The sequence below is a fragment of the Pyxicephalus adspersus genome, chromosome 5 (assembly GCF_032062135.1).
Source record: "Pyxicephalus adspersus chromosome 5, UCB_Pads_2.0, whole genome shotgun sequence".
In the NCBI taxonomy this organism is placed as follows: Eukaryota; Metazoa; Chordata; class Amphibia; order Anura; family Pyxicephalidae; genus Pyxicephalus; species Pyxicephalus adspersus.
In genome coordinates, this window is record NC_092862.1 from 60,374,035 (window position 1) to 60,390,186 (window position 16,152).

Genomic DNA, 16,152 nt, shown 5'->3' on the forward strand with positions numbered 1-16,152 from the left:
TCAGTCACAATCACTTAGCTTTTCAACAGTGACCCAGTTATTATTAATATATCCAATTTTTTGCATGTACAAGTTTGTTCCCAACATGACAGAATTTATGAGTTTTCATTTTCGCTATTCCGTAAATTGATACAAAAAGCATGAACAAATTATTTGTAGAATGTAATTATTTTTTGTACATCTCATTTATTTCCGACTGGCTTTTTTTCTTGTGTTTTTTTGGGTCTTTGAAAGCTGCCTATAAACTCCAGTTTTTGCACCTATATTGTGTGTGTGTGTGTGTGTGTGTTACGGTTTGGGTATCATTGGCAGACATGTGCAGAACTGCCTTGGTAAAGTTTACTCTCACCTGCTGCAGTAAATCATGATACCCTTTCACTCCCTGGACAAAAATGGATAGGGCTATAAAATATAATTCAGATATATTCTTGTAAAACTAAAAAAACTTAAAATGCATTAGATTGGAACTAAGTACCTAACTTCTTAAGTAAGCATTGTTTGGTAATCATTAATACTATATTCAGACAATTTTCATATGCAGGTAATCAGGTGATAAATATAAATTGTAGATAGAAAACAAATTTACAAACATTATTTATACCAGGCAGATGATACCAATAGGCAGATAGCAATAATTATGTACCCCAGCATTGCATTGTTCCCCAGGTATTTCAAATTACAGTTTCCCCATTCCCCAGCATCACTTCACCCTCTCCTGAAGCAGCCCATCTTCTGCCTCTGCCTTCTGCAGCACCATAAAATCAGCTCTCCCAGCATTATTCTACTTCATTTTTACTAAAGTATCACCTCATCTTTCTACACCACATCCCCCAATTCCACAGCATTATGTGAGCAGCAACAATCCTATATTAAAAAAAGAAACTTGTAACTGCCCAAAGCCACCTTGTGCACCCTTGTCTATGCCGTTGGCGAACCAGGCTGGCCCTGTTCTGATGACTGGAGACTCTGAATTTAGGAAAATCCTTCCTTGCTGTGTTGAAGACCAGCCTTGTGATGAACAATTTCCTAGTGATTTTCATGTCTTCAGGTGACATTTCATTGAGCTTCAGTCAGTCAATGTTACGGTGGTGACATACAACCTTATCAAACAGGTATCAAAAGTCTCACAGCAAGAGCAGCAGATTGGATCCTGTCCTTGAGAGAACTTCACATTCCAACCTTATCTGTGTACATTCCAAGCATAGGCATATGGATCTCTTTGCCTACAGTTTCAAAAACAACATGGGCAGTTTATATCCAGGTACAGGTCCATCAGTAAAATTAGTTGATGCCTTGGTGATTCTGATGTATTTGTACACCATGATCTGTGCCTCAGGGTATTCTCAAAAGTCTCATTGTGCCAAAATGGCCTTGGCAGATGTGGTAAGACCTGGTAATATTTTATACAGATGTTCCATGGGCTTTACAGGATCAGCAGGATCTTCTGTTCCAAGGACTTGTTTGTCATCCTGTTTCACAGTGACTGGTTTTAACAACATATGGCCTGGTTTCAGAAGTACAGAAGCCCAGGTTTAAAGGGATAGGGTATCCGAGTCTGAGATTGTTAGTAAATGCTCAGTCGGGCGACTCTGTTCTGTGCACCATCGCAGTAATAAACACTTTGTTCTGTCCAGCAATGTCATTTGCAGCAGCCAGCAGAACTAAGATAGCCACAGCCTCTGCTTCTCTTTATTTGTACAACCTGATGTATTTTTGGCATCCCCAGCATCCATTGTTGAGCTGTGCACAGCTTAAGGGGACTCTAGAGGCTGATTAGCTCCTGACTCGGTCCTGCGCTGCTATTGGCTGCGGACAATTCAAAGCCTCTCTGCTCCCAGTCACCAGTGCCTGTTATAGTGTCTGCGGGGCTTACCTGTGCTAGAGTGATTTTCAGTGTTTTTCTGTTACAAACCTTTGCCTGTTCCTGACACTCCGTTTGAACTCAGCCTGGACCAACCTTTGCTTGTGACTCCGACTCTACTTGTGTCCTTCCCTTTGTACCTCGCTGATTTTCTGTGTTTTGATTTTGGCTTGTTTCTGGATTTCCTGATAATTCTGTACTGTGTATTTGTGGGCTTCTGGTCAGCTGCTGGCCCATCTCCAGACACCATCCCGTGGGCACCAAGTCCTGTGGGCAACAGAGTGCTGGGAGACGCAACCAGTCTTCTGAGACTGAGTGGGGGCTGCTATAGGTGAAGACTGCAGCGATAGATTGGGGGACTGGTGTCTGGAGAATACTGCTACTGACCTGGGCCTTACAGAGATTCTGATAATGCCTAAAACTAGGAAATCTCAAGTTCATCAGACATGGGTAGCATACTTGGTGTCAGTCTCAGAACTTCCTTCCCAGGACTAATTCTCTTTTTCCTACAGCTGGGTTTGTACCAGATTTTGGCTCTTACTATTAACAGGGTTAGGTTTCTGCCTTTTCTTTTCTGTTCCGGGTAATGTTGGCTCATTTTGTTACCAATTTTACTACATAGAATCTGAATTTAGTTCTGTCTGTGCTTCAAAATGCTGTTTGACCCATTAGAGATTTTCCTTTCTCTATTCTCTGTTTTAAACTGGTTTTCCTATCCTAAAAGGAACCTTGTTTGGTTCTGCCTAGAAACAGGGTAGTTGTTTTTTAGATTTTATCAACAGATACACTTTAAAGAAAACCCTAACTCAGTTACAAAATCTTTTACATCCAGATTTTATTTTAAAAATAATTTTTAAACTGTGTAAACTCACTGCTTTCATTAAAATATTGGTGATCTCTTCATAAAAGTTCTTGTTTAGGCTTTCTGTTACGTGGTGACAACATTGTAGTTGTACTCCTATGTTCTCACATGGTCTTGAGTAGAGACAAGTGATTATTTCAACAGACATTATACCTAACCTGTAAAGAGTAATTGTCCCTCAAGGAAACTGTCTGATATTTTTTTTTATTTTAATCCAAATATGTTTACATATGTGGGCCAAAAGAAAAGGCATAGATACACATACAAGCACATGTAAAAATGTACAAATGGCTGTGCCCCAATCATTGGGAATGTGCATTTATCACCCTTAGACTCTTAGTTTTTACACTATCACTGTCCATGTTTTAAAAGCCCTAATATATTCAGTGTGTGAAGTTTAATATCATGTTATTTAAGCGACATATCTACTGACGCACTTTAATAAACCCACTCCTATCTTTGTCATGCCTTGGCAGGTATGAGGACTCCTGGGCTTCCCTTCATAATAGAGCAAGGGAATGTGCTAGAGCTGGAGAGGTAAGTGTTACTAATTACTACTACTTGTGTATACTTAATATAGAATTTGTATGTAAATAATGATCAGATAACACATATTTGGGTATTGGTGCACGCGTTTAAATGGAAGGAATACTTCTGGTGCATCATTAAAGGTCAACTCTAAACTTTTGAACCAAAGATATTAGCGCCTCATCTAAGCACAATTTTGAGTATTTGGAATTGTTGGCCAGTTGATATGAACATTATTATTAGGGTTTTCTACCCTTTTATGTAAAGTGGAAATTCTGAGTTTAGGTACGCTTTAATGCAATTGTTATTGTAGTTATGATTATTACCACTAGATGTCGGTGTCCTCTTTCCCAGTGAGTCTGAACAATAGGGCTGTGTACAGGTTTTAGTATTATGCATTGCTTTTTTCAACAATAACATTGTGCATTTTTTACATGTATCTTTGTGTGTGTGTGTGTGTGTTTTTTTTTTTTTGGTTTTTAGCTTATCATTTCTCTGTTCCTTGACCAATATATGGATCCCTAAATTACCAGTTTTGTATAGACATTTCTCTTAACCACACTACTGCAGTGTAATCTACCAAAACTCTCTAATGCCATATTGTGGCACTTCTTAAAGTAATAGATGCAAACCCACTGATGTTGATAAGTGATATTAATATATCATATTGTAGAAAATCTACATGTACACATGTTAAATTTTTGTTGTTGGAAAGGATCTTTAATAATCCATGGATAGGTCCTTAAACGAAGTCGGAAGAATGCTGTACACATGTCGGCTTCTTGCCCGATACTAGCCCTGAGGCCATTAGGTTTCCGTAATTGCCAAGTCCTACAGGTCTGTCACAGTCCTCTTTGGCCATTTTGCAGACACTGGCGGATAGTGGTAATGTGTGCACAGCTTTGTCTTTAAGGAAAATCATTTGTGCAGGACAAGGTCACTGAAAATAAAAGTTATATAATAGTTTTTTATTTTATGTAATTACAAAGTTATTAGATAAATTTAAACGTTTAAGACAGCGAACCATCTAAAACAGTTATTATTTTACAGTATTTATTCAGTTTTTGGGTTGGTAGAATCCATATTTTTGAAAACAGGTCCAGAAGTATGTTACAGTATTTCAGACACTGTCATTTTTATTTTTTAGCAGGTAGATAGTGAAGTGGTGATGTTGTCTGCTCATTGGGAAAAAAAGAGAAGCGGTCTGATGGAGCTCCAGGAGCAGCTACAACACATTCCTGTATTTTTGGCAGATCTACAGTCTGTAACTGCTAAACTTGGTATGTTCTCTTAAAGTATACCTTAAAGCTTCACAGTTTTAGTATTTTGGTATATAAAGGATTGCTGTAAATGTGATTGTCATGACAACAGCAATCTGTGATTTATAGCATTAATTATAATTGCTTCTCTTATCACGTTAAGGTAATTTGAGGAAGTAGTTGCGCACTTCTTGACATTGCAGCTAGGGAGATTGAATAAATTGCCGGAATCGCACAAATGATGTAAAACTCTAGGTGGATGTCTATGTGTAGCTTAATTAAAGGGCCTGTGCATGAGGACGTCTGATTCTTTAGTATCCAGCATTCTGAAAATAGTTAAGACACCTTTCAGATTGATTTTTTTTTTCACATTATATCCAAAACTAAAAGAAAAAAGGGCTGTCTTTTAGGTATGTGAAAGTATTTATTGCTTTCTCTCTGTGTGCCTGATTGTTTTAAGTCTGCTAGAAAAGGTAGTTTTTAAAAAGTATGCTTAAATGTAACTAGTATTTTACAGCACTATATATTTATTGAGTTATAGAAACCTGCAGAAGGTGCTGCATAATTTGTCTTGTAATTGCTCCTATTAAAATTAATTTTCATTAGTTTTGTTTGTACTTTTTTATTCTTTCAGTGCGTAGCAGAAAAATGAAAAAATGCCTTTTCTTTGCAATGAGTATTTATTAAAATGTGTATTACATTTTAAATGTATACTTTATTCACAGTTAAGATACTTGGTGATAAAAAGTAGGGCCCATAAAGAGAATGTAAAAATTGCTCTGGTTCATAAAGGTTTTTAAATGTACAAGTACTAAAGTAGCCAATGTGCACAATCTTTATCAGTTTGTTTTAATATAATCCTTTTGAAACCTAATTTTTAAAACTATGTTGAGTGCTTTGCTCTGATGTCCAGGCTGTAATACCCTAAAAAAAAGGTGAAGCTAGGCTATGTGGAAGAAAAATGGCAAAGGCAAACGGGAATCTTTTAATGTCTGGAATAATTCTGGAAGGAAGTATTTGTTCACATATTATTGGTTTCTTGCTCACAAGCTGCATTGTTTATATTTGAAATTTGTATTGAACCCCCCTTTTTTTTAGTTTTGGGTAAAATGGAGAAAGCTTACAACCTCTGTCAAGTTTTACTTCCATTAAGGAAGCTTCCCATATTCCCACAAAATCTGGGAATGGGAAGCAGGGAAATGGACAGTTAAAATCCAACTTAGGTATTTTTATCATGTCTTATTTTTGTAAGTGTTCTTAAACATTCCTTTCACCTCTGTCCTTTTTTTCTGCTCTAAAACTGAAACAAAAAATTTTATGTTTAGTCATACCTTAATATTTTCTTCAGAAGATGAATTTCATAACTGATCGTTGTATCGGCAATAGTTAAATGAAAAGTTGAGATCCTGTATTAGTATTTTTATTTATTTTCTGTGGTGACATCCCATCCTTCTTAAAAAAAAAAAAAAAACAGCTCTGTTGGTCAATTATTTTTCTGATTTTGTTCAATATATAGAGTAATCCAACCTAGGAAGGAGCGCCATACAGTATGACATGGACTGTGGCACAGAAAGTTTGTCCTAATGTGTACATAGAACAATGTATAAAATAAAACACCCTTCTTTATTTTTGTTATCAAATGTAAAATGTGTAAGCTTTTTTTTAAATCAGGCAGCAGAGTCTATTTTTCTAATCCCAAATAGCAAGGGCTGTCACTTCTCTGGATGATCTTCCATAACAGACACTTTGGACTCTTATGAATTGCTGTTGTTAGCTAAAATTACACACTGCACATCTCTATGCTCAGCTGCTGAGAGATAAACAGTTGAAGTTTCCCCTGTGTCTGCCACTGCTCCTGTGCTGAAGACAACACTGAAGCATTTGTATTAATCTGGCACGCTCTACTAAACACGTCAATCTAAGGGCATCAGTCTTCTTGTGTACCAGCCGTACCAGCTACCATACCTCATACAGTATTTTTTTATCCCCAAGGATTAATTCTTCCACTTTCTAAACTGTTTAATGTTGTAATAGAGCAGTTTATGCTCCCTGGAATCTATGGTTGAATTCTTTCCACTATTTAAAATGACATTAAAATTAGAGCAGAGCTGCTGATTTGCTTTTTTTTTTTTTTGTTTTTAAATAAATTTTACTAAAGGTGCACATAAACTTAATAGCACTGTATAAAATGATTTACATTTATTGTGGGTCATGTTAAGTCAGGTCATTCTGCATGCATTGTGCAAGCATGAACATGTGGTTTATGTGGAAATTCTGATTTTGCTGGTTGCATGTTCTGTTTTAGTGACTCTTGTGACCAGCATCAGCTTCAGAAATAGACTGGAATTTAGGAACAATGTTTTGGAGCAAATGTCAATGTCTGATGAAGCTTTATGACTGTGATTAAGAGGGCCCTAAAGAGGTGACCTGCGGGTGTCTATTGCAGAAAAGAGTATTTATAAATACTCCCATTGTGTATGAACCTGTTAAAGAACAGATATAAAATAATTGTGGACTTTTGTTCTTAAGTATATGTTTCTACGTTTCCTTTAATTTTCCTTACAATCTCCCTCGCCCTCTTCATTATATTTGGATGCAGTGCACTACATGTACCACTACGAACACATTGCTTCCATTTCAGCATGGCACATTGTGTGTACTGCTATTGACTCCTTTCCCGACCCTTGCTCATCTTTAGTCTCAGGCTCCTAGAGTTTGGCTGATAGGAGATATACCTGGAACCTCATGTTTTGGACCTCATGAGTCTTTAGCCTTGTATAGTAAGGCTACATGGGTAACATGGGGCCCACAGATTATTATCATTAATAAACAGGATTTATATAGCGCCAACATTAAATAGGGGTTGCAAATAACATGACGAATACAGACAGTGACACACCAGGAGAGGACCCTGCCCCAAAGAGCTTACAATCTAGAAGGTGGGGGAAGTAAAACACAATAGGAGGGAAGATATGTATTAGTGGGAAGTAGTGACAGTTTCAAAAGACAAGGCAAGTGGGCAAGTTTGAAAAATGGGTTTTCAGTGCAAGCTGGAGCAAGTAGGAGCAAGCTGAATAGGACGAGGAAGACCATTCCAGAGAGTTGGGGTAGCTCCAGAAAAGTCTTGGAGCCGGTCAGTTGTAGGTCATCGGAGGAGCAGAGAGCGGCTAGGGGGGTATTTTTTTACCAGGTCAGAAAGGTAAGTGCTACAAGAACTGTGGAGGGATTTAAAGGCAAAGCACAGGAGTGTGAATTTGATCTAAGGTGAAATGGAAGCCAATAAAGAGAACTACAAAGAGATGCAGCTTATCTTTGCTTTTGTGAGCAAATGGAGTAAAGGGCACAGGTTCACTTTATTTTTATTCCTGCATCTTCTCAACTATATTTTCAAATCTTAGCATAAATCTGTATCTGTTTGTCATTTGCAACCCCTGTTTAATGTACGGTGCTGGGTAATATGTTTGGTGCTTTTTAAATCCTGTTAAATATTTTTATTAGTAATAATAAAATAATAATAACTCATACAATATAAAAGAACTGAGTCAGCAATGGTAAAGTTTGTGTTCTATCAGTCCATATGCTGTACGAGGTGCTGAGAAGGTCCTGGCTTTGCCCAGAAAGAAAAGAGCCAGAGTTAATAAATAACACATGTATTCAACATATTCCCACCTGAGACTGATGCACTTGGTACAGTGTAGTTGCAGCTTTTCTAAACCATTCATCAGCAGCATCTTTGACGTCAAAAATGTCCTCAAAAAGTTGCCCCTTCAGGTGTTTCTTCGGCAACAGATAATAGTCTGAAGGGGCCAGGTCAGGTAAGTAGGGGGATGGACCCATTGGAAACCAATGGGCCCATTGGAAACCCAGGGTGTTCAATTTGGCAGCCACAACGTTGGACATGTGTGCAGGTGCATTGTCCTGCAAAAAGGATCCCTTTGGTCAATTTCCCATGGCGTTTTGTCCTAATTGCCTTCATCAGCTGGTCCAGGTGGTTAGCATATTACTGTCCGGTGATACTAGAGCTCTGAGGTAGGTAGTCCACCAAAAGAATACTGTCTTTGTCCCAGAAAAAGGACGCCATGACTGTTTTGGCCTATTTCTGGGTTCGGAACTTCTTCAGCAGTGGGGACCCGCTGTGGTGCCATTCCTTTGACTGTTCCTTGGTGCCAGGATCATAGATGTGGAGCCAGGTTTCATCCTCAGTCACTAACCTAGCCAAAAAGTAGCTAGGTGCAGCAGCTTCAAAATAGGCCAAAACAGCTTTGGATGCTTCAACTCGTTCCTTCTTCTGATCACTGTTCAAACATTTCGGCACCCACTTCGCTGAAAGGTTGCGCATCTAGGATAGTGGTGATAACAAACCCAACACGCTCCCGTCAAGTATCTGGGCTATCTTTTTTGTGGCTATTCGCCGGTCCTCAATATTCAGCTCATGGACAGTATCACAGGTTGCCGGGTCAGTTTATTAGGCTGTCACACCCCAGCACTCATTTTTCTATTTCATCTGGAAGGGGACAAAGCCAGGAACTTCTCAGCACTCCTCGTATCTTGTGGTGACAACGTGAACAGGGTCTGAACAGACGGAGAGAGCATAATACTAGATGTACTAGAGATCCGCTAATCTGAAAAGATAGTTGCTCTCCATGTAGGTCTAAGGGTATATGTTGAGGTGGTTTTCATTAGATGACAGCTTTTTTTTTTCAGCACTTGCTTACTAAATAGATTTAAGCAGTACTTCTATATCCTGAACCTGGGATACCACTAGCAGTGCTGGTTTCCAGCTATTCTCAGTGAATGACGGGTGGGATAAAAAGGGGAGTGCTTCTAATGAATGCACCTATATTTCACCTTGTAGACTGAAATCAGGACCTTCATATTGTTCTGGAAAAAGCAATGTATGTAATCAGGCTTTTTTTTTTAACTGTAATAGAGACTTGGCATGCATTGCTTACTATTAGAGAGGTTCAATGTTTTGTAATATTATTCTGACATCTGTGTTTACTTTCTGTACATTGATTTGTTTAATTTAGGCTGAGTCTACATGGACGTTTTTTAAAAACGCTTGTTAACATTCCTTTTGCGTTTATATGCATTTTAATGCACTTTTATTACTGTTTTAAAGCTTGCCTTTAAAATGCTGGAAAACGCCTATGTCGTGTTTTCCCACATTTTTATAGCTTTTTACTGCATTTTTAACTAATTTCATATTAAGTGCTCAAAAACACAGGAAAACGCGGTAAAATGCAGGAAAACGTCCCCTTGAAATCAATGAAAGCGTTTACCTGCGTTTTTGGGAGTTTTCCAGCGTTAACCCAGTGTTTTAATCTTTTAAACGTTGCAAGCAACGTTTAGGATAAATGTCATGAACGTGCCTCAAGGAAACGTCCTGATGTAGATTTACCAATTGTAATGCATGGGGACTTCAAACATGGGCTTTAAAAGCCTCAGGTTAAACGCTGGGGAAACAGTCCGTGTAGACTAAGCCTTATGTGTGTTGTTGCGTGGGTAGTCTGTGTTCTGCTCATTACCATGAGGAGTTGTTTAATTGTGTATTCTGTTTTGGTTGGATTAATAAATCTTGTAGACACCTATGACATGCTTCTGCCCTTCTTTAAAAGAAGGATTAATTAACGTGCATTTCCTGTGTCTCATTGATATCCCAAACGCATACACCTAAGCTTTCTTTGAGATTTTTTCTGTAATAATAATATATATAGGTCAGTTGTAGCAAAGCAGAATAAAGAGGAATCCCCTGCAGCTAAAGCAAAACCATTAGTTCAGATCCTTCTATTTAACCTGTGCCCAGCAAAATTTTTTGACAAGGGTGTACTGTTTTATTTTAACGTGTCTATGAGGCTGAAATGTGTGCACCTGACCAGCACAATGAATATTTGCAAAGTTGGTTTTAACAAACAGCAGAAGCTAAGACTGATACCGTAGGTGCAATACTGGGTATTGCAGTCCAGAACAATTACTGGGTCTTCCCAAACAGGGGCAAAGGGGGAATTCCCAGGAGCTCAACTGCTCCACCACAATTTCCTCTTTTTATCTCATCTGCTCCGGAGGAGTAGCTTGGAGAATGACCAGCCTCCGCTATTAAACTGGTACATGTGCGTTTACAGCATACCTAATATTTACATAATAACCATAGGGCATTGTCATAAAAGTGAAATGTTAGGTGCTTAAGCACATTTTTTTTTCTTTAAAGTTCACACTTCTGTGTACATTCTGCCTTTTTTGGGAGTGACCGTGGCTCCTAAACACATTGTGCTACTCAGCCAACTAAGCACAACTTAGGAGGTTAAAAAAACAAACTGATACCAAAAAGAGGGGGGGAAAGGAAGCACTCAAAATCACCAGTGCCTCTGCATGTAAAAGTATTAGTGGGACACCAACTCTTAGCACAATGTTATAACTTCACTTGCCCAACAAAGGTTTATTTGAGTAAGTGGCTCTGGCTTTGCACTCTGTGCTGATGCAAGCAGGGCTTGAGTGACCTCCAAAGGTAAGTGTACGATTATCTTTTTGTTAAAGTGCAATTTAGAATAATAAATGGTTAGAAAAAGTCACTACACACTTCCTTTTTTTTCTATTTTGTTCCAGGTATCATTCAGATAGACTTGAGGCCATCAGCATATGACAAATTAGGCTTTGCAGTGTTTTAAGTGTATCATTCCTTTAACCATGGCTCGCCAATTGACATTGGGGCAGCGTTGCAAAATTGCCGCTTGGCATAAAGGTTTTCAGTCCCCGACTGCAGTTAAGCACGAGTTTGAGAAGCTTTATGACCGTCACACTGCTCTAACGCATAACACAATTTACCCTATCCATGGCAAGTTTCTCAAAACAGATCTGTTCCTGACAAACCACACAGCAGAAGGCCTGTTACTACCCCCACTGATCAAAACACAACAGGGAAAATCCATCCAGAGGGCTGCACTTGAACTCGGCATTAACCAAAGCTCTACTCAGCAGATGCTTTGGAGAGTGATAAAGCTTTACCTGTACCAACTTTAGGTTGTTAAAAACTTCAAGCAGAAGATTATGATGCTCATGTTGAAATGTGTGAATCCCTTCTACACCATTAACAAAACCCGCCTCAGCTCTTGGAAAATTTATGGCTCATCTTTCATCTCTGTCGAATTTGGGGAAAATCAAACCCAGCAGAAATTCTCAAGCAGGAACGATACTCTCCGAAGCTGGTGGTTTGGTGCGCAATGTCTAGTAGTGGGCTGATTGGACCATCTTTCTTCCACAATGCATCCGGTAACACAACCATTACCTGGAGACACTGCAGAAGTTGGCTGTGCCATGATTTAGGCGAGGAGTGACCTTGTTAATGTCTTGTCAACAAGACGGAGTCCCTCCCCACTTTTCCCGGTTAGTCAGAGATTTCCTAAACATCAAGTTTCCTGACCAATGAATCAGTTGAGGAGGTCCCCTTGAATGGGCTCCGCGCTCCCCTGACCTTACACCTTTTTTTTTTTTTGTGGGGCTATATCAAAAGCAAGGTGTAGGCCACTAAGTCCTGTAACCTGTCACAGCTTGAGGAAGGAATCCGCAGGGCTTGCACAGATGTCGAGGATGAGATGCTGCAAAACATTGGGGAGGCAACTTTCCAGATGGCTAAAAGTTGTCAAATGGAGGTGCTCATTTGAAGGTATACAACTAGTCTTCAAGGTGTTTGAACGTGATGGCAAGCCTAGCAAGATAAACTGCAACAATTCCTTTATTGATGCTAAACATATGAATAAACTAAGTTTCTTGTGTAATTTTTAGGACTTAATTAAAAGTGTATAGTGACTTTTGAACAGCCTGTATTTATTTGAGCAAGTGTTTATATTTATATTCTTTTAGATATTGTTTTCTTTCCTGAATGTCTTGGTAATTGTTTTTGTTTCTGATGTTGGTTTAGCTTTGCTAGAAGAAAGTTTTGAAGATGTAGAGAAACGCCTGTCAGACCTGGAGGACCTGTGTGAACAGTGTGAGTTTCAGAGATTTCAACATGCACAGTACATGCAACTAGAGAACTACAAAAAGACGAAAAGGTTAGTTTTTGGGTCGTGCCTAGCCTGTAGATGGGTATGATGTGTTGTAGGTGTGGCACCAGTTAACAGATCTTTCTTTCCTGCTATTTTGTTTAGGTTTTAATATGAAAATGTATAGTAATAAAGTTTTCATTATTAGGTTAACAGCCCTGTGGGATTTTGCTTTTATTTGGACACCTTAGCATATGTGTCTGTTTTTCTTACCAAATTAAGTCTTACATCCAAAAATTACAGATATTCCTCTCCATATGAAGCAAAGTATCAGAGATTGGTGTGACGTGGCACCAAATATAACCCTTAAATTTATACATGACTCAATAAGGTGCAATATTGTAACTATGATAGCTAGCTGAGCTAGCTTTTAGAAGGCAGAAAAGTTTATTTTCAGTTGGCACCTGAAACTGCCAGGAAGTGGATAAACATTAGTGACCTAATTACATGATTTATCTTTAGACATCTTGCACATTTTTAAGTTGCTGAGCTGATATGTCAGTGAAAGGTGTTTCATATACGTTTGATGATATATTAATGTGAAAAAAAAACATCTCTATGTGGTTTAATATACTAAAGCATCTTACAGGAAGTTTTACCATTTCTGTGAATGCACTGTATCTTTTTTAACCACAAAGTATAACCAGCAAGTGACATGTAGCATGCCAGAACCTCAAAAAAAACTATTTCTGGCATATATTTATTTAGCTAGATGAAAACGTCACTGAAGATGAAGCTATTTGTACCAAGTAGTAGTTTTTCAGTAGAAGGCAGGCAGTGGCTATGTGCCAGAATAACATTTGTTTAGTACTATTTGTGTATGAGTTGTTTCTTAAAGAAGACATTAAAACAAAATATTTTAATGAAACAAACTAAATTCTGTTGCCTGTTTTTCATGCACAATGTCACAGATCTTATTCAATTGATTTGAAGAAAAAATACCAGTTAGCAGATTTAAAATGTATGGGGCATGTCCTTTATGTCTTTTTTTTTTTTTTTTTTTTTTTTTAAATGTAAGCATTGCATTGGTCAGACAATAACCAATTTAAAACAGTGGAGTTTGATAAGTGCAAAAAGATGGACCAAAAAAGTTGTGTGACTATAACTCGAACTAGACGAAATGTAGAAAAAATGACCCATGCTATGTTTTAATATGGCCACAAATCAGTTCTAACACAACAAGTTACCTGATTGGTAGTCCCTATTAAACCTGATAGAAAAATTAAGTCAATTATGTCACTGTTGCATTGTTAAATATAGTTTTCACTGGAGTAACCGGATTGGACTTCTCATCCTATCCTTTGTTTAAATTCTATAGATTGATGAAAAATGTATGAAGTAGTAAACAGTGCAAATAACCAATAGGAATTAGTAACTAATAATTCATTAATTATTGCAGATATTTGTAATAAAATGAGGCAGGGAAAGACCAGAGAGTTCACAGGTCACATGAGCAGTCTCTCTTCTAATCAGAAGTAGGGTCCCAAAGCTGGCACAGCAAAGTACACATTTGTAAAGAGCATTGATGTACTTTATATTTGTGCATTGCAGCCTACCTCTTTTTTTAAAAAAATAAATGCCTTCGTGCCAGGTTCAGTTTACTGTAACAATCAAAACTAACTTACTGAACTAAATAAACTTACAAAGTATGAGTGAGTGTTTTGATTATAGTGGGTTCTGAAGATTAAAGAGTGGTTGCTGAGACCACATATATACACCACTAACATGCAGAGCGTCAGCGTTGCTAAAACATTAAACACAAAACAGTTGTTTTATGCTTCTAATGTGGATTGTCTGCTTTCATTTTTATCTCAAATGTATATATTTATAAAATAATATACCACATTTAGGGTACTCTTAATAAAGCAGGGAATCAGACATTTTCTCAAACATTCTCTGGTGGAGAATCTTCCAGGTCCATTTGTTTCAATAGTAGCAATTGATTCTCCACCAAGGAATGTTTCAGGAAATGTCAGATTCCCTGCTTCATAAATAGAGCCCTTACAAAGAAGTAATTTTTTTAAACATTTAAAAACAAGCACTTATACTGTCTGGTCAATCCAGAGTTCTCTTTTAAGTTTTTTCAATGGTATTATTGTGTATGGCCTAAAGTCCTGATTTACTCAACAATGAGTGCATGCCTCTCAAGGTGTTTTAAATGTCTAATCACTAAAATAATATATAATTGGCATAAATATTATGTAATAAATACATTATGCAGATAGTGGCTGTTTTATGCTGTTTTATTTTATCATTCAATGTGTTTGTTGTATTGTAACACAAAGCCCTTGATTCAATGGACATGATTTTTTTTTAAAGCTCCCCAAGGCTGGACAGGATACACTTTCATCAGTGAAGCTGGGCGATGCAGCAAACCTGGAATGGATTTCTTAAAATTATTTGCTACTGGCTAGCAAATGTTTTGAATCCTGGATCAGATCCATTTCAGGTCGGCTGGATCACCCAGCTTTACTGATGAAAGTTTATCCTCTCCAGCCTTGGAGAGCTTCGATAAATCAGGCCCAATGAATCATTGATTCTGAATTTGGATGTAAGACGATTCTTGATTTAGGAATAATAATTTCTCACCCGGGACTTTTTTTCCTGTGCAGTTTTACTGAATATATCTGCTACTGCTTGATCTGGATTTACTTAATTTCTGAAAGGTCCATGTCTTTAATGTTAATGTTTGGTGAACATTTTAACTTCCAAGCACAGATAAAGAAATTCCAGCTTCTGCTGTTTCCACTAATGAGTACTTTCACTGCAGTAAAATCCAACAATAGAACACTTCTCAAAACCTACTTATTTCATACCTAAAAGAGCTAGAATTGAGACTGTTAAAATATTATGAAATTAGACTCAATTTGTCTGCTTTAAGAACACTTTGAGCTTTGTGGACAGGATTAGAACAGCTACAATAAAGCTCCAGAGAGCCAGGAAGTGAGATAATTCTAGTTTGCAGTACTCTTTGTCATGTCTTTGTTCTGCTAGTGAAATCTGCCAGCTCGTTTTTAAAGGAGCAATACCATGTATTTTGCATGTGGTCCTCTTCTTTAATTACTTGTATGTTTAATCTGTGCTTTGCACTAAACACTTTTAGCTTTATAGTGAATGTGTTTTAATTTTTTATCCCGGAATTAGGATTCACACCAGGTTTGCAGCAGTTTCTGCATGTTAAAACATAATATGGTAACAATTACAAACCAATATTGGATTGTGTTGAAAACAATTCATATATTTTGTATGATGTCAGTGGTGGCGTTTTGTAGAATATGTACCCTGGCCTATGACTGTAACTGTGGCCTTTGTTTTCTTACAGAAAGGAACTGGAGAGTGTTAAAGGTAAGTTATTTTTGTTGTAACTTTTACATATTTTTATAATATGTGTCATGTGTTTCATTCTGCTGTTGTTAGTTTCCAGGTCATCAGGTTTAATACTTTGCTTTCCTTAACTAAAACAAGTACCGTATTTTTCGGACTATAAGACGCACTTTTTCTTCCCCAAAACTGGGGGGGAAAAGTGGGTGCGTCTTATACACCGAATACATGTTAAATATAACGGTAATTAAAAAAAATCATACTCACCCGATCCCGCGATCC

At 37.7% G+C, this 16,152-nt stretch overlaps 1 protein-coding gene across 2 annotated transcripts in view; it reads left to right on the top strand.

Moving 5' to 3' along the window:
• The window catches only part of DTNBP1 (dystrobrevin binding protein 1), a 70,383-nt gene that overhangs the window by 3,062 nt on the left and 51,169 nt on the right, over positions 1-16,152 (top strand). For both annotated transcript variants that reach the window (XM_072411670.1, XM_072411671.1), the window contains exons 4-7: positions 3,200-3,260; positions 4,399-4,531; positions 12,426-12,558; positions 15,872-15,894. In XM_072411670.1, coding sequence (XP_072267771.1) covers positions 3,200-3,260; positions 4,399-4,531; positions 12,426-12,558; positions 15,872-15,894 — 350 coding nt within the window. The remainder of the gene's footprint in view (positions 1-3,199; positions 3,261-4,398; positions 4,532-12,425; positions 12,559-15,871; positions 15,895-16,152) is intronic.